The sequence below is a fragment of the Leuresthes tenuis genome, unplaced genomic scaffold (assembly GCF_036924035.1).
Source record: "Leuresthes tenuis unplaced genomic scaffold, fLeuTen1.0.hap1 SCAF_4, whole genome shotgun sequence".
NCBI lineage: Eukaryota > Metazoa > Chordata > Actinopteri > Atheriniformes > Atherinopsidae > Leuresthes > Leuresthes tenuis.
In genome coordinates, this window is record NW_027325358.1 from 3,085,929 (window position 1) to 3,109,079 (window position 23,151).

General features: G+C 44.0%; 1 protein-coding gene across 3 annotated transcripts in view; it reads right to left on the reverse strand.

Moving 5' to 3' along the window:
- LOC140305316 (potassium voltage-gated channel subfamily KQT member 5-like) overlaps nucleotides 1–23,151 on the reverse strand; it is a 126,372-nt gene that overhangs the window by 17,499 nt on the left and 85,722 nt on the right. For 2 of the 3 annotated variants that reach the window (XM_072384121.1, XM_072384120.1), the window contains exons 2-7: nucleotides 17,653–17,743; nucleotides 14,144–14,270; nucleotides 6,053–6,228; nucleotides 3,109–3,234; nucleotides 1,319–1,429; nucleotides 690–785 (exon numbers count right to left, since the gene is read on the reverse strand). In XM_072384121.1, the coding sequence (XP_072240222.1) occupies nucleotides 690–785; nucleotides 1,319–1,429; nucleotides 3,109–3,234; nucleotides 6,053–6,228; nucleotides 14,144–14,270; nucleotides 17,653–17,743 (727 nt within the window). Of the gene's footprint in view, nucleotides 1–212; nucleotides 302–689; nucleotides 786–1,318; nucleotides 1,430–3,108; nucleotides 3,235–6,052; nucleotides 6,229–14,143; nucleotides 14,271–17,652; nucleotides 17,744–23,151 lie in introns of all 3 variants that reach the window. The other variant, XM_072384122.1, reaches the window with a different exon arrangement.

The following is a 23,151-nucleotide window of genomic DNA, read 5'->3' on the forward strand; positions in this document are numbered from 1 at the left end:
GAAGATCCCCCATCAAAAAAAGATAAATGGAAAGAAAAAATGAAGAAAACAAGGCCAAGGAGGGCATCAGGAGGAAAAGGAGGAAGAGGTGAGGAGAACAAAAAACAAATCAAAAAAGCTGATTAGTCCAAACGAAACAAAAACAAACAAAGAAAAAAAACCAGGTGTGTCACACGTCTGTGGTTGGGCGGAGGTCAGGCATGGATACATGCCTGTGAGAAGGCAGGAGGCTCTCATAGTGCCGCCACGTGGCGTCCAGGTAGGGCCTGGCGCTGTCGGTGGAGTAATAACGCCACGCAGCCTGGTACAACATGGGGATGAAGAGGAGGAGGAGGAGGAGGAGACGCATGTGGGAGAAAATGGGCGAAGCAGAAAGAGAATGAGGAGGACAGCACCATGAAAGGTAGAGAAGAGGGGAGCGTTTCTGGAGAAGTCTGGAAAAACCTCCCAGAGACTGAAGAGCAGGGTGAGGATGAGGAGGGCTGGACAGGGTGAAGCTACATGCTAACTGCTTTTAATCGGACAGTTTGGGGTTTCAGAGGGTCCACGCAGGAAAAGGAGAAACTGGACAATGATTTTAACCACATCAAACACACATTCACTTCAACACTTGGTGCATTGATTATGAATTTTTATCAGCAACAATATGTATCAAGTGTGAGAAACAACAAGCAGGCGGCCAGCTTTACCTGGATGAGGTAGGCGGCTGGGTTCCTCCTCTTCTCAAAGTGCTTCTGTCTGTGCTGCTCCTGGACCTTCAGGGCAAAGCCCGAGCCCAGAATACCCTGACATGACAGCGAAAAGTTCAACTCTGGCTGCATTTGTACTCCAGAAGCATCACAGAGCACCACAACACAGTGAGAGCGGACCGAGATAATATCAGCCTTTGGTGTTGAGCATTAAGATGCCCTGAAGAGTTAAGTTAGAGTTTCTAATGTTTCCATAAATGATATAAAATGACCTTTAAAAAAAAAAAACCTAACCTGTATTCTATCTAATGGCCAGCAGGGGGCTTCTCCTGTGGTTTAAAACTGCAGCGGTTGCATAAAAGTTTTAAAAAACTACTCCACTTTCCACTTGACTTGAGATCTCAGTCAGCATTTTACTAAGTTAATGTTGAAATGATAGTTTCTGCCGCACTTATGGTCCCATTTAGCAGCGCACGCAGTCAGTTTTCATGGTTCTCACATCCACAGCTTATAGCTTAAAAAGGCCAAGAAGAAGACTACGTTTATCTGTCTCATACAGGCTGGGAGCGTTTCTCAGGAAAGATTCATTTTCACGTTTTCTGAAGATCAGAGAGAAAGCACCAACTCACTGCTGGCAGAGCAAAGAAGGAGATTCCCAGGAGGGCGAACCCTGCGGACAGCATCCGTCCCGTCCACGTCTTTGGCGTCTTGTCTCCGTAGCCAATGGTTGTCAGGGTGATCTGTGGGAAAAAGGGACCAGCCCAGAATGATGCTTGTGTGGAGCCTGATGCTGTGTCCAACCCTGTTGTACACAAAGCCGTAAATATCAGCAAATAAAACTCGTTTTAAGTTAAAATGGATGGAGGGAGATCTGTTGTCTGGTGGCAGTTTCTGATAAATTTCACATTTAGCCTGAAGCACCAGATCAATTAGATCAAAGCAGAACTGGTGAGTGAATATGAGCCAGTAATGGTTGCTGCAAAACGTATGGCCTGCAGTCCGGCTGCTTTACAAAGCAAATAAAAAGGCATTTGTGGAGCTGTACAGATCAGGTTTTAAGCTAATAGTTTATCCTCCCGAGGCTCAACACTAACTTTGTCTTTTTATTCGAGCTTTAGAAGTCGTCTCGAGCAAAGCCTGAAAACCCTGTAATTGTTTTTAATGGTTAATAATGATCCATAATGCATCAGTGTATGGTTTAGGAGGCACCGAGTATTCTTTGCTGTTGTTTAAAGGGGCTCAGAACAGCTGTCAGTGTATTTCCTGTCAGCCTCTTTAACACAAACAGCCAAAAAACATTTTAAAAAGTGGTTTTAAATGTCATCTTTCATTACTTCAGAATAAATAAAATGCTCTTTCTTCACGTCAAAGCGGTAGAATTTGTAACTTTGTTGAATTTGTCCTTTAAGCACATAAAACTGGTGTGTTTGGGTTCACCTGCAGTTGATAGTTAAGCAGTTTGGATTGAGAATACTCATCATTTTAAGGCTGGATTTGATTTTTCTTAGTATGCTCAGAAAATTAATTGTATCTGCATGTTTTTCCCTTTTGCACACTGCTTGTTTTTAGTTTTTTTCCATTGAGGAGCCTATTTGAAACAACCCCTCAGGCGCTGAAACCATATGTGAGCTTTTTTAATCGCTTTCTGTGGCCTTGATTTCAGGTACGCTGTTGAGGGCCTGTGGCTGAAATGCTTATTCTGTCTTGGTAGGAGACTGAAGTTTGAGGCATATTACGTTTGTTCTTGTTTTTCTCTATATGTGAAGGCCGACTTAATTCTCTGAGGCAGATCTGCAGAAATCTTCTGAGAACACAACACTGCTGACTGACACCAGCACAGAAACCGTCCGGATGAAAGAAGAAGCCCAGAAATGATGTTCTAATGAAAGAGGAACTGGAGTTAATTGGGATAATGATTTAAAGTGATGGTACTTAACACATCAAAACATGACATATGTCACATATTTTCACATACTTGGTGAAAGCCTGAAAAGGAACATTCAAACCCGGCTGAACCTCCTTGTTCAGCCTCAGTTATGTGTCCACCCGCCTGCTTTCTGCAGACTGATCACTGTGGATTCATCATCTGTTCAGGCTCTGATTTCCATGCTTGAAAAAAGCCATTTTTGCACCATTATGAATCTTCAAGTTTACAAAATAGTATTTAATGGAGCCGCGTGGGGCTAATGTTTATGGAGGAGCTGTCAGCGCTCCGAGGCAAATCGAGCTCGAGAAAATGATAGGAAAGACAAAGAGGAGAGAAATGTACTGATAGTAAATGCTTATTCTGATGCAGAGAAGTGTATCTGCTGTTGGTCGAGCAACTGAACCGGCGCACACTGAGACTTAATGAATAATAAATGAACTATCCAACGAACAGTTGCAGCTGTTAGGCTCATCACACCTCCTCCAAACTCACCGTGCCCCACCACAAAGCATCTGCGTAGGTAGCAAACTCCTTGTTGTACTTGTTCTCCACGAGATAGACGAGGAAGGAAGAGAAGATCAGAACCAGAAATCCGATGTACCAGGCGGTTACCAGCTCCTGCAGGCAGAGGTCAGAGGTCAGAACTGACGGTCAGAGTTTAATCATGGAAACAGGAGAATTCTTTTAAAGGGGAACTGCGGTATTTTTAAACCGAGATCTTATTTCTGGCATGAAATTGTCACAGTTTATGTTGTAATATTCTTATTTTCAGGTCATTTGTCACTTCCCCACAGCATTAAGTTTCCAGGTTCAGTTCCAGTCTTTGCAGAATCCTCACTTTCTCTTGCATGTTCACACCAAGTAATGCTAAGTCTGCCTCATAGTACCTTAGTCTCATTTTGTCTTGGCTATTTTTGCCACAGTTAACTTTTTGATATCCGGCCCTGCCACCCTGTTTTTGCCTTGCTCCTTGTTTGTGGAATAAACCTTTTTGATTTGAGAAATCTGCATCTGGGTCCTACCTTCCTCCACCGTTTCGTGACAGAAATACGTTCATCTACTCACCGAGAACAGTTTGGTGAAAGTCGGCGTCCTTCAGAAGATATTTAGATAACTGGAGATCCATATAACGGAGTGAACGGGGCTTAGAGGATGCAGCCTCTAAATAAGGCATTATCTGTCTTTATTTCACCAATACTTTAAGAAGAATGAATGAACGAACGTGTGCTATAGCTCTGTTAGCTCATAGCTGCTGTTATGTGGCTACTTGCAGCTATAGGAGAGCTAACGGAGGGATTTCTACACAGGCACTCTACTGGGACCACTTCATCCACACGCCCCCCTGCAGCACAGTTTATTCACTCCGTGCTCTGTGACAGTCGGCTAACTTCACACAGAGTTTGCTGCTGATAGTTTTGTGCAACATGGCAGGATATTTATCAGATTTTGGCAACGTGAACGACGACTTTGAGTAAGATGGACGTTCTTATCGGAGTGAATGAGCTGTGCTGCAGCGGCGGGCGTCGATGACGTCATCCCAGTAGACGAGTGCATAGAAAGCCCTCTATAAGCCCCCCGATAGCCGCCAATAACAACAACACAGCAGCTATGAGCTAACAGAGCTATAGCACACGTTCATTCATTCATTCTTCTTAAAGTATTGGTGAAATAAAGACAGATAATGCCTTATTTAGAGGCTGCATCCTCTAAGCCCCGTTCACTCCGTTATATGGATCTCCAGTTATCTAAATATCTTCTGAAGGACGCCGACTTTCACCAAACTGTTCTCAGTGAGTAGATGAACGTATTTCATGCCAGAAATAAGGTCCAGGTTTAAAAATACCGGAGTTCCCCTTTAAAGAAGTAGAACTTATGATGAGAGATCAGCATCGCCTTTTATGTGAGATCAGAATATTTCCTAATTTATTTTCTTATTCTTTTACAGCTTTACTCTCAGTCTCTGTTTCAGAATGATTTTACATTCAGTTATTTGCACCAAACTTACTGTAATTTCAAAAGCTAAATTCTCTGATGTGGCTAAATTCTCTTAGATATCATTGTGAGAAAGTAGCCCTGCAATCCAAGGATGTAAAACAGTTTTTAGCAGCATAGTTTTCTTATGAATTAGTCACGAAACAATTTGAGTGGGAGGAAAGGTAGGTAACAAAGGGCCTTTATAAAACACATCCTCACCACATACGCAGGCTCGACCTGTTCATTGCGAATGAGACATTTTACCAAGGTGATTTCATCTGAATTTGGAGCTTTGACAAAAGCAGAAAGACGGCAGCTTTGAACCATCCTGATCTCCACACACGAAAGCAGAAGTGAAAAAGAATATTTGTGTGGGCTGATGGAGGTGAAGACAGAAGGACGAGAGGGAGCTGAAGTAAAGGCAGCAGGAAGTGGAGAGGAAGAGCTGAGCTGAAATATTTCAATAACAACTGGGTAGGAATTTCATTTTACTGCAAAAGCCGATAAATCTCAGTCACATATGAAACTTTTTTGTCAAACTGAAGATTTAGAGTAACACCAGAGAGTTTGGCAGAATTTTTGCTCTTTCGTTTCTCCCTACAGTTGTGGGATGTAACCCCACTGTTATTAAAACATATCTCCCTGTGAGCCCTGCACGTGCACAGCCAAAACCAGGAGTTTATTCTCACTGTTGAAGAGCCATCAAAGAGCCATCAAAGAGCCACCAAAGAGCCATCAAAGAGCCATCAAAGAGCCATCAAAGAGCCATCAAAGAGCTGAAAGAGTGATGAAGGGCTGCAAACCAAAGAGGTGAACTGCGGTATGTGCGATGCAAAGGTGTTTGAATAAAACTTCTCTGGTAAAAGATTCTATATCAAATGCTGCTTTAGCAGCTGATGCAACAGCATCTATCCTTTCATTATCTTCTGTTTACAGAGGTAACAGGTCCAGGAGGACATCCCTCTCCCCAGCGACTCTGCAGCTCCTCCTGGGGAGCGAGGCGTTCCCAGGCCAGATGGGATGTATAATCCCTCCTGCGTCTTCCGAGTCTCCTCCCAGTTGAAAAAACCTCCAACCAGCAGGCATCCCACCCAGATGAACCACCTCAGCTGATTGCTTTCAATGCGGAGGAGCAGCGGCTCTACTCCCAGCTCCCTCTGAAGGAAACTCATTTCAGCCACTTGTATCTGCAACCTCACTCTTTCTGTTACTACCCAGACCTCATGAACAAAGGGGGAAGGTTGGAACACGATCCAACCCGAATCCGATCCTGAACTCAACCAGGAAAAAAACAGGAAAAGTGTTCCTTTCACTTTGCATTGATAATATTTTACTGATGTAGATCAGATTTGATTTGTCTGCTTATCCTTCTCTTAAAGCCGTCTTTGCTGCTGACACCAACACCAATAAGCATAGACCTTGCTTTGCGGCTGATAAAGTGTGTGCATCAGTGGTTTTTCACCTTGCTGTGTGCGTAGACCACAGAGCCCAGCAGCTTCCAGGTGCCCCCTCTTCGGTCCATTCGTACCATGCGAAGGATCTGCAGGAAACGCAGGCTCCGCAGCACCGAGGTGGCAAAGATGTTGCCCTGGCTGCCCGCTGACACCACCGCCACCGACGCTATCAGCACGATGATGTCTGGAGGAAACACACAAGTACAGAAGGCTCAAAACCAGAAAAGGCTACAATTCTTCATGACCTAAAAACCTAAAAGAGAATTCTTTAGGTTTCTTTAATCTTCACAAAGGCCTCATGAAGCTCCTGATATACAGGGATAAACAGAAATAATATTTAATGAGGTTTATTCTTTCGTCATTAGAGGTTATTCTAAAATTCATTCACATCGAAATCACACAAAATACAAAATGCTGTCTTAAGTCTTGAGCCAACCCTCACATCTTTAGATATTTCCAGAAAAATAGGGAACAAGTGCACTGAAATATGTAAACATAAATTCTGTGTTTCTCATTCTAAGGAGCTTGAAAGTGAACATCTGGTCTGAGCTCCTTTATCCTCCAACTCAGCCTGAACCCTCTGAGACGAGCTTTCTGTCATTTCTTTAAGGAGTCTTCAGGAATAGTTCTCCAGGCTTCTTGAAGGACATCCCAAAGCTCTTCTTTGGATGTGGGCTGCCTTTTGTTCCGTTCTCTGTCAGATGATCCCACACTGCTTCAATAATGTTGAGGTCCGGGCTCTGGGGAGGATTCATCCCTCCATAAGACCTGTTGCCACTGATTTTCAGTCCACTTCTTGTGTCATTTGGCACAGCTCAGCCTTTTCTCCCTGTTTCCCTTCCTTAAGAATGGCTTCTTGACAGCCACCCTTCCATGGAGACCATTTCTGATGAGGCTTGGGCCAACAGTAGATGGATCAGCTGAAGGTCCAGATGCATCTCTCAGGTCCTGTCAGGTCACAGCTGGATTTTTTCCTCTTTCTTAAGGACATCACTTTCAGATCCTGTTCATCTGCTGTAGATAGTTTTTTAGGCCTGACACTTCTTCTTTTGTCCTCCACTTGTCCAGTTTCCTCAAATGTTTTAAGGACACACTGCACACCATGCTGAGATATGCCAAGTTTTCAGCTAACAGCTCTTTGGGAATCACCTTGTTGCTGCAGAAATCCTATTTTCTGTCTGTCAAACTGTGTTTTCTTTGCTGTTTTTCATAGATGCAGCTAAAGAAATGGGAACAAATGATGTGTCTTTGTGACAGGCTGCTGGTAACAAAGTGCCTAAAGATCCAATCTTGAAAAGTTGTCTGTTATGTGGTTCAAGACTGTGCATGAGAACAAAAGATAAAGACTGCGGTCAACATTTACAGCTTAGCTTAGCTGAAAGGAGAAATATCTTATCAGTTTTGATCTAAATGTGAATCTGAGCTTGCAGCAGAGAAGCTGTTTGGCTCATTTAAGACTTGGATGTTGGTGTGTATTCATGCTGCTGCACTAACAGCAGCTCGCTGTTCTCATGTCATTCTCACTCCTCTCTGTGGCAAATTAACCGAACAAAGGCTCAATATTACCAGAGATGACATGAGCTGCCACCGGCATCAACAGCACAATAACATGCCACGAAAGTCATGTGGCCACTATGCTGATGTGTTGTGAATGCAAACAAAACAGCAAGAGAAGAAGCTCTGGCTATTACATGTCTGGAAATAGAGAAAAAATCTTTTTGACCTCTCAGATGTTGTTTTAGGAGGCCTCTAATGTAGAAATGAAACATTTTAGTAAGTTTTTAGGGAAATGTTGTAAATTTGCAACGTTGGGCGCAGAACTGTCTGAAGGCCCCTGCAGGCATTTCTCCCTGAATGAATTCAGCCAAGGTTTCCAGAGTTTGTCCTTCTTTTCCTTCTCTGACACAGTCAGGTAGTTTATTGTACTAAAAGGAACACACGTACCCCCCCTCCCAGAGCACTTACAGCAGGGATGTCAAACTCCGGTCCTCGAGGGCCGCTGTCCTGCAGGTTTTAGATGTTTCCCTGCTTCAACACACCTGATCCAGATTAAATTAATCTCTTTGAAACATTGTTACATTCTGCACAACTCTGCTAATGATGCATTGATCTGATTCAGGTGCGTTGAAGCAGGGAAACAGCTAAAAGCTGCCGGACAACAGCCCTCCAGGACCAGAGTTTGACATCCCTGACTTACAGGTTCACATTCAAGACCATTCGCAGCTGTCCCTGAACAATGCAACGGGCGTTTTTATACCTCCTAATGCTACTAACTGCTGCCTGGGCAGCACTGAGAAAAAAAGCTCAGGATCGTTTAGAAGTTAAAAAGCAAAGAAAAAACTGCAAAGATACAGGAAGTTTCACATGTCCCATACGATTTATTCATGTTTAATTATGGTCTGAGCCAGGGATGTCAAACTCTGGTCCTTGGGGGCCGCTGTCCTGCAGGTTTTAGATGTTTCCCTGCTTCAACACACCTGATTCAGATTAAATGGATCTCTTCGGAAGATTGTTAAGTTCTGCACAAGTCAGCTAATGAGGCATTGATCTGAATCAGGTGTGTTGAAGCAGGGAAACATCTAAAACCTGCAGGACAGCGGCCCTCCAGGACCAGAGGACTGGTCTAAGCTAAATTTAACAGAAAAGCACATCTAGCGCTTAGTTCCAATTAATCATCTAACACTTTAAACTTCTACATTTTAAAAAAAATTGTGATCATGTGAGCAGTGCAGTGTCCTTATGTCCTTATCTGTAAGGAGCTCAGGCTATTTTCACTTCCACTCCGGCCCAACGGTGTTGAATTACAAGCTCTAAATCAAATTTGATGAATATGTGCATATTCTGCACATTATAATGAACACACAAATATTTAAGGAGTGTTACTTACTTTAATCCTGACAAATTCAGGAGATGAGCTCAACGGGACATTTGCAGGTCGACTGAGTTCAAGGCCAGATGACCGGACCAATAAACACTTTTTCTATCCAATAGCATTGTGAGGATAAACAATAGGACCCATTAACTATGTAAATGTGGTCTTGAGGAAAAAAAACAAACGTTTGCAGGCTTTTTTTCAGAATTGTTGAAAGGGTCTTACAGGGTTAAACACAATCAGCACAAGACAGTCTGTATGTGCTGGGAACTGTGACCGAAGGATGTTCAAACCAAGGCACAGACAGGCAAACACGCAGATCTCAATCTGCAGAGGAAGTTCACACTGAAACCACGCTGAGTAAATCGATAACATCAAACCCACAAAGAACAGTAATAAGCTTCTGTTTCTCAAAAATGAACATCCATCCCTCGTCTTTCTCAGCAGCTGCTCTGGCTTCCATCTCACATCAAACCGGCCCTAACTGATGTTATTCAGTTCACTCTGAGTGTGTGTGAGGCTTCCCCTCATATATAACCGTCACTCGCACTCCTGTCCCCCTGCAGAACCCATTTATTTCAGAGGAAATGCTGACCAAGGTGTGGCTGATGGCTCCCGCTATAAACCACAGACCGGTTGACCCACAGTAGAGGGACGGGGGGGGAGGTCAGCAGCAACGGCACCATGAAAAATACATTACAGAGGCCCCGCAGAGCTCCAGAGTGTTCGCTGCTCTTTAATGTGCACTTAAGTGTGTAGGTGTGTTTTATACACAGCAAAATAAGAAGAAATACCGAGAGCTCTACATAAAAAGCCTGTGATATGAAATAAATAAAGAAAATATTTATCTGGTTGAGAGCTTTTGCAGTATTTGGCTGTTTGAAGTTACCAACTCTGGTTCTTTGTCTCGGTTTAGAGAAGATTAAGCTCAGGAACGTATCTTTATCAACTTTAAATGACGCTGCATTCACTGCAAATTAGAGGTGGGAGGTCTCCTTCTCATCAGCAGAAATAAATGAGCTGCTAATGTTTTACCAGTGCTTTTGTTTAATGATTTCTACCCAGGTGAGGACATTTGACCTCTTATTGGAAGCTGGAAACCTGTTTTCCTATTTTCCATTTAATATCTGTAACATTAAGAGCATTCAGAAAACATCACACTTCTTAAAGCTCGCCCCTAAAAGCTGAAACTGCACACAGACCTGGACTGATGGAGTCCCTTAAGGCTTAAGGAGCTGATACATAATGAAGGACTAACCATTACTGCTCATACCTGCTGGCTGCTTTGTGTTCTGTGGAGTGTATCTAAACAGCGTGGACCAGTTTAAGATGGTACCTCAAAGAAGGATTGTGCCAGCTGTCCGTTTTTTAAAATGCAGGTGATGCAAATTTAAGTTTTTGACAATAAAACTGCCAGTCAAGTGTTTTTCTATCAGTTCGGTGCGTGTTGTGAGCTCTCAGGCTATTTAATGTACGCTCTGTCAACTCAACTCATCTTTATTCATGAAGCACCTTTCAGACAAGAGGGTAACCCAAAGTGCTTCACCAAGCAAAAGGGTAACATCAAAACAAAAGGGTTAAAAGTATGCAAAACTAACAAAAAAAGGTTAATTAAAACCAGTAGCTCACAGAAATATCAATGAATTAAATACAGAGTTATACTTTCATTCGGTTTTACTTTTTTTAAGGGTTAAAATGTATAATTTATGTCCAAATTTACGTTTATTGTAGCCTGAAACCTGCAGGATGCATCTCAAATAAAACAAACCCTGACAGAATAGAGGAGAGTGGATCAGCCAGCTTCATCGCCAACAACCGGATGCTCTGAACGGAGCTGTAAATTACACAGCATCTCTGTGTGTTTTCACCACAGATATTTCTTTAAGACCTCAGGAAAGTGCGTCAACTTGTGAAAAAAGGGTGTAATATGTTTCCTTTAAGCAAAAAGCTTGCAAACAGACAACAAAATAAAAAAGATATCTCCATCGGTTTGACAACAAATAGGCAGGTTTATAGCATTTTTAGCCTCATCTGCAGCTATTTACACTGAATATAAATCAAAATTTCCATTTTTTGGGCATTTGCAGGACGGTCTATCATGTTTGCGTTCAGTAGTAACCAGCAGGTGGAGACATGGTACTGAGGGCTGTCGGGACGTGTCGACGCAGAAGAAGAAGAAGAAACCAGCTCAAGTTGGATTTATTCGTACATACCTGCAGTTTTCAATCCACAAAAATGCCTCTTAAACTATATTCTTGATTAAATAAAACATGAAACAGACTATTTTGAGCACATTTTTCGCTCCGTAACTCAAACACTGTTGATGAGAGTTTGTTTCTGAAAGCAAAGCAGCCAAACATCTGGGGGCAGCTGTGTGTTTTCTCCAAAAAGAAAGCAGTTATCTCTTTGTTTAATCCAGAAAATACCCAGCATACATGCAGTTAAGAATGCAGCAGCTGGGCAACATGCAGTTTGAGCAGTCTGTGCTCAGATTCACAGGAACTGCACCCTGGTGCCATGTCCACCCCCCTGTTCACTACAGCCAGAACATCCCCAGCACAAGATGGCAGCAGCCATTTACAAGACAATTCATTTTGTACAGTGGACCATATTTTAAATAAATAAGTCTAAGAATCCCTCGGCATACGAAGACAGAAAACTGCAAGTGGAAACTGGTGCAGCTCGCTCGACTTACAGGCTAAAAAGAGCTGTAAATTATACGGGTGAGACATTTATTATTAACCTCAGCTGGTGCCTCCAGACTCTCTGCAGCAGGACTCCTTTCCTGCTGCCTGCATTCTGTGTAAAGCACATGAGGAGGGAAAAGTCTCAGTAAATACATCAGTAAATACACCCTAACTCACAGTTTTGACGAAGCAGAGGTTTTTCAGGTCTCACTTTAGCCTGGTGAAGAGGCCACAGAGCCTCACAATTCTTCAGTGAACACAAGTTTTGGCCTCAAAGGTGCCGAGCTGCTACTGAGTAAATCTGAGGACGTTTTTTCAGGTGGAGGCTTTGTAGAAAATAGTTAATTAGACCAACAACTGGATCGAATAGAGAAAAATATGATGGACATAATTAGACCCTTTAAAATCTGATGATTTATGCTGTTTGCAATGTCAAAGGCTAAAATAATGAACCCCCTTTCTAACAAAAAGTATTTTAAGTATTAAGCCACTCTTTTTTCAAGACACAACTGAGCATTGGTTGGTGCTTAAAATGCTTCTACAACTTAGCTGGAGACTGATTTGGCTGGATAGAATTAGGAAAGGTGCACTCGATGATGTATGAAGTCACAGATGATGCCAGAAAATCTGAAAACTTTCTATGATGAGTGGATGGGATTTGAGAATCCTCAGCAGTGAGTTCTGACCTTCAGGCTGACATGAAGGAATGCAAAAGGGACATCAGACAAACACATCAGGAGGGCTGTGCACCATCACATCCCACCCTCAGGCAAACCATTCACAAACACATTTCCTGCAGAGCAGCCCATGTGAATTATAGCGACCATGAAGCCGGAGCCGTTCATTCATGTCAGCAGATGTGTCTCTCAGAGAGCGTTCTCCCCGAAGGATTTGGTTCTAATTGTCTCTAAAAGACTCCAGAGGACAAATCACATGATTACACCACTTAAGGTGGAATTGGTTTAAAGTCTGTTCAGTTCATGGGTTCACTGTGGGCGTTCAGGAACTCACAGAAGATCACAGCTTCTGTCCACACTGGTTCAAATGTTTCATTTTGTGGATAATTTGACCAAAGGAACTTTCCTTGGGAATCATTGTTTTGGCTCCAGTTCAACTCCAATTAAGCTGCTTGCAAGCATAGAAACTAATTTAGGATCCAAGCTCTCTATCCAATAACCAACTAATTAAATCCACAAATCATTTAACAAAATTACAACACTAAATCAATTAAGATAAGAAAAAAAGGTGGACCTGGAGCCTAAGCTGGACACCGTGACCTCTGACCCCTCAGACGCTGCATCAAGAACCGTCATTCATCAGCAGCTGATAGAAGCACATGGACAAGGGATTACTGTGGAAACCTTTGTCAAGCACTACAATACAGAGTTCCATTCACAGGCTTTACTGTGCAGAAAAGAAGCCTGATGTTAACCTCGTCCACTTCTCTGGGCTCGGAGGCGTCTGGGATGGACCGTCACACGGTGGAAACGTGTGCTGTGGTCAGACCCATCAGTATTCCACATCTTTGGTGGAAGAAATGGAGCAAAGAGCAAAAGCAGCATCCAGCCTGCTGTCAGCAACCAGTCCCTGCAGCCAGGCTCTGTGATGGTATGGGGTTGGATCAGGGGGCAAAGCTCATTTCCACTTCTGTGACGGCAGCATTAATGCAGAAAAGCTCACTGAGATTTTACAGCAACATATGCTGCCTTCAAGGCCACATCTTTTCCTGGGACGTCCCAGCATTGTTCAAGCAGACCATGGAAAACCACATTCTGCCACATTCCAAAGGCCTGGCTGAGGAAGAAGAGGTACGGGTGCTGGACTGGCTGCCTGCAGTCCTGACCTGTCCCCAGCAGAGAAACAACCACCCCCCCCCCGCACCTAAAGAAGAAGAGGTACGGGTGCTGGACCGGCTGCATGCAGTCCTGACCTGTCCCCAGCAGAGAACTTTGAAACATTTTATATTGCAGCCCGGTCAAGTGAAAACAACACACTTCACTGATCAATTAGGTTTTCCCCTAAAGCTACAGACTGATGGTAGCCCCCTTCTTTCATTTTCTCCCCTCATCTTCTCATTTTTTCCAGCCTTCACATCACGTTCTGTGTCCCTCCTGCTCACTTTTCTTGTTGAGCTTCATGTTTACCCTTTTGTTTTGCTCAAATTCCCTCAGTGTTGGCGAATGACAGAGCCCACGGCAAAGCGTGACGACGGGAACTCGTGGCACTCTGCATGACCTCAAATGTCCGCTCCCCCTCCCCCTTTTGAGCACCCTACTGTACTTTCCAAGAAGCAGCAGAGAGATCCATGTCTAAACAGTGGAAAGAATAAAAGGCAGTTAATGCAGACTCCCTACGTAAATGCGCTCTGCTTTGACCACAGCTGAAAACGACACCAGCAAACTATGATCAACAGTGTGCTGTGGAACCACGCTTTCATCGAGCTGCGTTCATGGAGGACAACTGAGGGCCACTGGAGGGCAACTGAGGGGCAGCTGAGAGGGGAAACAATCAAAGAGAGGTAATGGTTTCTTTCTACTCACCGATGACACAGAAGGGCTTCCTGGCGAAGCGCAGCCGACCCTGCCAGCCTCTGTAGCGACAGCAGCATCCTGCTGACCAGATTCGGATGATGTACTCCAACCCAAACACCACAATCATCACAAACTCCTGTTGGAAAAGAAGAAGAAACTTTGTTTTAGTCATGATAGTCAAAGAGTCCAAAAGTGCGGTTTTCTGGGCATCAAGCACAAAGTAAACCAAGTGGCACCTGGCTGCAGACAAGATGGCCGACCATGTGAGAACGGAGCTAAGAGTTAAAAAAAAAGAAAGAAATGGACGTTTCTAAGCAGCTTTAAAGTGAATATCTGGTCTGAGCTCCTTTATTCTCCAACACAGCCTGAACCTTCTGAGACAAGCTTTCTGTCATTTCTTTAAGGAGTCTTCAGGAATAGTTTCTCCAGGCTTCTTGAAGGACATCCCAAAGCTCTTCTTTGGATGTGGGCTGCCTTTTGTTCCGTTCTCTGTCAGATGATCCCACACTGCTTCAATAATGTTGAGGTCCGGGCTCTGGGGAGGATTCATCCCTCCATAAGACCTGTTGCCACTGATTTTCAGTCCACTTCTTGTGTCATTTGGCACAGCTCAGCCTTTTCTCCCTGTTTCCCTTCCTTAAGAACGGCTTCTTGACAGCCACCCTTCCATGGAGACCATTTCTGATGAGGCTTGGGCCAACAGTAGATGGATCAGCTGAAGGTCCAGATGCATCTCTCAGGTCCTGTCAGGTCACAGCTGGATTTTTTCCTCTTTCTTAAGGACATCACTTTCAGATCCTGTTCATCTGCTGTAGATAGTTTTTTTAGGCCTGACACTTCTTCTTTTGTCCTCCACTTGTCCAGTTTCCTCAAATGTTTTAAGGACACACTGCACACCATGCTGAGATATGCCAAGTTTTCAGCTAATAGCTCTTTGGGAATCACCTTGTTGCTGCAGAAATCCTATTTTCTGTCTGTCAAACTGTGTTTTCTTTGCTGTTTTTCATAGATGCAGCTAAAGAAATGGGAACAAATGATGTGTCTTTGTGACAAAGTGCCTAAAGATCCAGTTTAAAATGGCTTCTTTGCTAAATTGTCTGTTATGTGTCGACGCAACACTGGTTCATCCCTTGAGTTAGGAGCCTTTTTTTCTGCTTGAATGATTCATAGGTCAGAGTTCAGGTACTGAAAATGACTGAAAAGCAGCCAATGTCCTAAGAAAATCTGTGAAAGACCTTCAGAAAGCTGGAGAACTGTTGCTCAAGACCTAAAATATTATAAGAAAGTCTGGCTGCTTGGAAGGTAAATATGAAGAAATGAGGACTGGATCAAAACTCTTGCTCTTGTCTGTTTTGTGTCGACACAACACTGGTTCATCCCTTGAGTTAGGAGCCTTTTTCCTGCTTGAATGGTTCATGGGGCAGTGTGCTGCTAACAAAGACCGTCAGCATGAGATGTTTGGACTCATGATCAATGTTTTTGTTGGTAAAATGGACGCCAGGTGTACAGAGTATGGTGCGTGATAATAACTGAGACAGGTCGTGTGTTACCGCACACACACTGCTTTAGCTTCCATTAGATAACTCTGATGTAATTAGCATTGTGCACTTTGTAAAATGGGAGCTCCAGCTGAAGGGGTAATCATGTGCAGGAAAGGCTGCAGTGTACAAAAAAATGACCTTTCCTTTGTGTTAGAGGCTTTAAAAAACACAGAAAGAGTCTTTTAAAAGTGTTTTTTTTGCTTCTGTGCCCATTGGTGGCTCGCTCTATCCATCCCAACTGCCTTTCTCCAGGCAACTTTGAACTCCATTTGGTGTTATGAGTACTTAAAGCGATTGAAGTTCCAGGTCTGAGGGCAAATGCTTAAACAAATGATCCACTGATGGAGAAATCTGCCATTTATTCTGCTGTCCTGAGGTCATGTTAGAGTAAGATGGGTTTGTCACGGACAAACTGAGGCTCACAAGCAAAGTTTTCTTCAGCCGGGTCAAACTGCTTTACAGGAAATTCAGATGAAAGCATGGAAAACAGCATCATCAGAGTGGCTGTTCTCTGCTAATCCTGATTTAGGGCTGTCCATATCTCCTCCAAAGCTTAACTATCAATCACAGTTAGCCAAAAGTACAAATATTAGTTAACTTACAGGCTCGTGTTGGATTTCTTTTTCAGAGAAAGCTCGGAGACTTGGCAGAATGGACAGTAAAATCTCTTTTTGCCCCGTGAAAAAAGCTGTTTTCTCAAGAAAATTGTCTTTCGAAATATCGTTTGGTGCAAAAAGAGTTTGCTTCTACACATTTTACCCACAGGAGGGTGTTTTGTGCCACTTCTTACTGACTTAAGAGCACAAGAAGTGGATCCAGGCAACCACTACCGGATGTTCTGCACTGCAGCAAAAACACAAGGTGAAATCTTGTGTCAGTTATGTCTTCTTTTGGCTAGAAATGTATCATTTAAATAGTAGCTGTTGGCTGCTTTGGGGACAGACAGTTACTGGACTGTAAAGTCTTTTTCTGAAGGGATTCATATGAGGATGTAAATATCTGCACGTCGGCAGCAGATTGCAGAGTGAAATAATGAGAGAATGTAGCAGCTAATCATCCGGATCATAAAAGAGTGAGCTTCTTAACAACATTACAGATATGTTGAAGCACATGCTGTCTGAATATAAACAGAAAAAGAGTCATCAGGGAGACTAATCCACCATTAACACAAAACAGGGATTTCCACAGTCTACATAAAAGTGTCCTTACTAATATGTATGATGAGCAGCATCAGTTTTTTAACTTTATGGGTCTCCAAATCTGACTACCATGTGGTTCCATTGGGGGAGTAACTGGGACAGCTCAGGCAAAACCACAGCCAGGAGGTCAGCGACAACGTTTCATTTCAGCATGATACATTTAGGGTTCAGCAGGCAAGCTTTGTTGCTTAATGTCGTGAAACACTTCTGTTGTTACGGAGCATTTTTGTAACATTCAGAGAACATTGCTGGTGAGTTTGCATCCTCTGCCACAGCCCTATCAGTAGCACAGTGTTCTGAAATGTCACTTATTGCTACAGCCCTGTTTGATGTGACCAGGTTTATTTTCCTGTTGGAAACAAAGAGCTCCGGCTTCGGTCTTTCTGTCTTTCAGTGAGGCGCCACTCCTCTGACATCCCCCAATTTTAAACCCCTGATTCTCTTCCTGGATTCCTCTCCTCGTGTGTCTCGTTCTACTTGAAATGCAAGCGAAGGACGAGGAAGAGACACAAGGAGAAAGAAGTCGAGGTTTAAACCAAAGTCAGTTTTGTTGCAGCCACACTTGAGATGTCAGGAATCCAATAAGACTAGACGAAAGGATGCATCCGTTCACTCTTCAAGGTGTTTTGCTGATGCTGTTTTCCAGGAGGAAATGAGGAGAAATGAGAGGAACCTCTAGTATTGGTCATTACTTTGTTCCAGCCAGTTTAATAGTCTGGCTCTTGTGGGAAGTGCTGAGGAAGAAGAAGTGGCTGCTGATGGTTGTCAGAGTTCTTACCAGAATGAGCAGGCAGCGCGAGGAGAAGTCCTGATGCGTCGGGATGGTGGAGAACACAGAGAGGACCAGGCAGCTGAAGACCAAGATGAACCTGAAGAAAAACACAAACAAACTGGCATCACCGGGTTGAAGTCCCACTGATTTCTGTGGGTCAAACGCAGGTCATCTGCCACAGAACTGCACACTGAGACGCAATTCTTCACTCCATATTCGCCTGTGAAAACCTCTTGAACTCATTCTGGCAGTGTGGAAAAAGCAGTCCACCAACAATCTGGCAGCGCAATCACAGAACTTATTTCCTCTGTGCAGTGAACCGTGAACTCAACTATTATTCAATTTCCTGAGATATCAAGTTAATCATGCTTGTTTGTGCAACATGATTTGCAAGAATTAAGCAGTGAAACTGTGGGTTTTGGAAAACAAGCAGCCACTGACCGTTTCCACACTGTAACTACTGCTCCCTCTGCCAGGAACCCTCTATCCTCATAACCATAACATGTCTTCTTTTTCATTTCCACCACACAAATCTTCCAGGAACACAGTGCTGTCCGGAATATAAGAGTTATAGAGGTTCAGAGACGGCACATCTGTGATTTATCAGCTCAGATCTTTTCTTAGTCGTGCTGGAGAAAAGCCTGTTGATATTCTGAGTGTGCTTTTCTTTTCATTGTTGTCCAAACAGAGCAACACATGGCCATCCTCATGTTCAGCCAGGCTCTGCTTTAACCTCATAAGTGGACCTTTTAGGCAGTTTTTACAAAATATGTCACTTCGCTCTTACAGTAATGCAGGAGATGGACAGTCAGGCTCCTCTGGCCAATCATAGGAGGCCCTAACCCGAGTCAATCCCTGCCCTCTCTGCACTTTCTATGCTTACTGGCTTGCTCATGCATAATCAAAAACTAAGCTGAAGCACAGCAGAGAGGGACCCTCTACTCAAACTTCTGGTTTACGCAGAATTTTATGAAACTTTTATGGTGCATTCGGATTAAACATTAAAAGAACCGCATCAGTACCACGACTGCATATAACGTCAGTGGAAAGATGCGAACAGTCACATTTTAGCGCTGTGCAAAGAAAAAAATGTAATTTTCTGATGAGTTTCTGCATAACTTTGTGATCCTTAACAGGTCAGTTCTGGCCGACTTAGCTGAGATCTTAATAATCCAGACCTGTAGCTTCTGTTCACACCAGAAGATTTAGACATTTGACTGGAAGTGGGGGAGAAGTGGGGGAACGACATGTTGGAATCAAACCTGAGCTACTCTAAAGACTTATGGGGGGTGCAGTGAGCTACAAGGAGTCCAAACTGCCTATTTGCTTTCCAGATTCATCAAGTGGGTGCATGCATGGCCTCCTGTGAGTCGCTGCATGACATCTGAATGCAGTCCAGGGCTGCCGGACACTCTGAAAACGCAACAAAATGAATAGAAAACAGTTAATAGCCATCAGTCAATAAATGGGACTCTGTTATTCACTGTCTTCTTCAAAACTGCTCAGTTTCTCAGCCATTAGTGCAACGAGGGCTATTTGAATCTATAAGATTCAGAACATTATATTCCACTTCCACTTGCACAAATACAATTCCTGGCAATATGCCACTGGCTCTACCCATAATGCAGTTGGTCTATCTGCACAGCTGTACTGACCCAGTACTGGGAACTCCTTCCAATCAGCCCCTTGGTACCAAACTGACCTCAGATTATTGAGTTAAAAGGAAGCCTTTTGAATTTGGCAATCTGGGGCCATCAGGATTATACGCCGTGTCTGAATGGCGCCTGTGTGAAAATGGTGGGTGTGCAGAGAGGGTCACCATCCCACACCCTACAGTACAGCACAGGACTGTGCCGATATGACCCCAGATGTGCCCTTGTTGATATCCAGAGAGCCAAAGTGAAGGTCGGAATTTTCCACTGCAGCGAGGATGGTTATGTCATCATTTCTGTAGCTATACGTTCTCACTGAGCTGCTGCAGATTCTGAGAGAAATAAAACCACACAGTATCAAAAAGTCTGACATTTCCAAGGATTTGAATAATATGATTTTGATTGGAGGAAAACATTTAGTGACAAGCATTGTGGGGCTGTCAGCTGAAAAGCCCGTCCTTGTCACCGGCACATATTCGCCTCTCACACTTACAAGGTTGTCAGACCGAAAATTACAGAGTGACAATCAACTCTCTACACCCGTAGCCCAACTCCTGCCTCCATTTTCAGTGTATATTCACCTTAAAAAGGGGGGAAAGAGCATTAAACACTCCAAATTAATCCAACAAATGAACCCTCTCGGGCAGCCTTGGTCTCCCTGCGTCACGATGCCCAGAGGCTGCAGAATTACTCTGGAGTATCTCACTCCACACTTCCAGCAGAGTGATCCCTCTTAACCTTCCTGACAGCAGTGGCAGAACATTAAAATGGCTCACATGCACACATAGAAACCCTGGAAAACACAACAGGAACATCTGTCCCTCCACCCACTCACCCTCCACCTCTCCTCCGCCCACGTATGCACCCAACATAACCGGGCATTACTGAACAAGTGCTAAGTGCTGCTCTGATTAGCATAATTCAATTGATTTTGCTACAAAGTGAGTTGCAACAACTAATGACAAAGATCTGCAGGCTGGAACGATCCGTTAAAGCCTAAAGACATTAAACACCTTTGTCTTTATCTGTGTTATCTGGGCACCGAGGTGGGGCCACAGCAATGGGGACTGCTGTTGGTGGATGGGCAGAATCTACACAAGGGGACCCCACTTTCAGTTAGGGTGCAGCACAGAACTGAACCTGAACCATCTGCCTCACGGACTCGAATAACAGCTGGAACGAGTGTTCGAAAGCACTTTTCAGTCCTGCCTTTATGTCATCTTTTAAAATCTTTGCATCCCTTTTCACACTTATGTTTATGTTTCTGTATTTATCAGACGCTTTTATCCAAAGCGACTTACAAATGGGTTTTGGTTTAATCTGCAACAACAAATGAGGGAAAAAGCAAACTTTCATCTGGGCCAAGCAGAAGTCGGGTATCCGAGTTTGGATGTAAAACATTAGACAAAGAGCTGGTGTTGCATTATTAGCTCATTTGTTTGAGAGAACTGAAGAACAGCTGATGCTAATTTGTTGTTGTTAGCAAACTTCTAAGATCCAGCAAATGCAGCATCCTGTGAAGTTGGGTGGAGATGAGGATGAGGAGGATGTAGGTGTCAGCATGAGGAAGATTCCTTTGTGGGCTTTTTCTTTGGTGGACAAACCGGTCCTTTGGCTTGGGGGGGGTCAACAAACACCTGACTGTCCATCTTTAGTCTTATGTTTCTGTTTCTGTATTTATCAGACGCTTTTATCCAAAGCGACTTCCAAATGAAGATATAACAGCTTTATAAAAAGCTAACAATAAGCTACATAGAAGGAACCCAGGAGTCCGACTCTGTCAGAGGGGACAGAGTAGAGATAGGGTGCAGGCATAGAAGGAAGAGCAGAAAGATAAAGTGCAGAGATAGAGGGGGGAGGGAAGTACAAGGTAATTAGCACAAACTTAACCGGTTACTGTAGTTTGTAGTAATAATGTCACTGCTTTCCTGCCAGAGGTTGATTCAGGTATTAGACACCTCCGCAACTCCCCGGTTATCCAATCCTAACGCACCAAATCACCCACAAAGTCAGAATCCAGCCTCTGGGAGGCCCTGAAACTGACCTGAGAGCAGCCAGTGAAGAGTCGTAGCTCCTCTTCACTATCTGTGCAAGCAGAAGTCACAAACCAAGCCTGATTTCTATCCCTCAAAGAGCCCGAAACAGTAAGGTTACAAATGTATCCATTAGGTCAATTAAGAGGAATTTCTTTCAGTTGTTGATTGTCGATTAGCTTTAGAAAGCAGCCATCACACACAGTCTAACTCTTTCTGTTTCAGTGCTGGGATAGGAGATGCTCTCTGAAGAACTGGGTTTTCAGGAGCTTCTTGAAGATAGACAGGGACGCCCCTGTTCTGGTAGCGCTCGGTAGGTCATTCCACCATCGTGGGACGACACATGAACAGAGTTTGGATTGTCTTAGGCGTGGTGTAGGAGCTGCTAGACGACAATCCTGGGACCAACTCTTTGTTTTCATGCTGCTTACATCAATCAGCCTTCACATTCTGACTAATATTGAGTAGAATATCGTCATGACGCCAAAACAGCTCTGACCACTTGGGCCGTCCTGGAATGGCTAATACCAGGATGTTAGCAACAGATCCCTCGGATCCACTGGAGTGTGGGATGAACAGGCAGAGCCTTCAGTTATCAGGCCCCTAAAAGCAGAATGGGAGGCAGAGCCTTCAGTTATCAGGCCCCTAAAAGCAGAATGGGAGGCAGAGCCTTCAGTTATCAGGCCCCTAAAAGCAGAATGGGAGGCAGAGCCTTCAGTTATCAGGCCCCTAAAAGCAGAATGGGAGGCAGAGCCTTCAGTTATCAGGCCCCTAAAAGCAGAATGGGAGGCAGAGCCTTCAGTTATCAGACCCCTAAAAGCAGAATGGGAGGCAGAGCCTTCAGTTATCAGGCCCCTAAAAGCAGAATGGGAGGCAGAGCCTTCAGTTATCAGGCCCCTAAAAGCAGAATGGGAGGCAGAGCCTTCAGTTATCAGGCCCCTAAAAGCAGAATGGGAGGCAGAGCCTTCAGTTATCAGGCCCCTAAAAGCAGAATGGGAGGCAGAGCCTTCAGTTATCAGGCCCCTAAAAGCAGAATGGGAGGCAGAGCCTTCAGTTATCAGACCCCTAAAAGCAGAATGGGAGGCAGAGCCTTCAGTTATCAGGCCCCTAAAAGCAGAATGGGAGGCAGAGCCTTCAGTTATCAGGCCCCTAAAAGCAGAATGGGAGGCAGAGCCTTCAGTTATCAGGCCCCTAAAAGCAGAATGGGAGGCAGAGCCTTCGGTTATCAGGCCCCTAAAAGCAGAATGGGAGGCAGAGCCTTCGGTTATCAGGCCCCTAAAAGCAGAATGGGAGGCAGAGCCTTCAGTTATCAGGCCCCTAAAAGCAGAATGGGAGGCAGAGCCTTCAGTTATCAGGCCCCTAAAAGCAGAATGGGAGGCAGAGCCTTCAGTTATCAGGCCCCTAAAAGCAGAATGGGAGGCAGAGCCTTCAGTTATCAGGCCCCTAAAAGCAGAATGGGAGGCAGAGCCTTCGGTTATCAGGCCCCTCTCTTGTGGAATAAGCTGCCAGTAAATGTCCAAGAAGCAGACACCCTTTCCACTTTAAGATAAGGCTTAAAACTTTCCTTTCTGATAAAGCTTATAGTTAGGGATGGCTCAGGTGAGCCTGAAACATCCCAAAAACATCCCATAGTTAAGCTGCTATAGGCCCAGCCTGCTGGGGGAGCTCATCTGTCACACCTTTCCTCACTTTGCTCTCTTTTTCCCCGTTTAATTTCTCAAATGATTTTATGTCCATGTGACATTATTGTGGTTATTAACTTGTGTTTCCCTGTTCCAGCAGGTATCCTTTGAATGGCGTTATGGTGTTTTTCCCCCCTC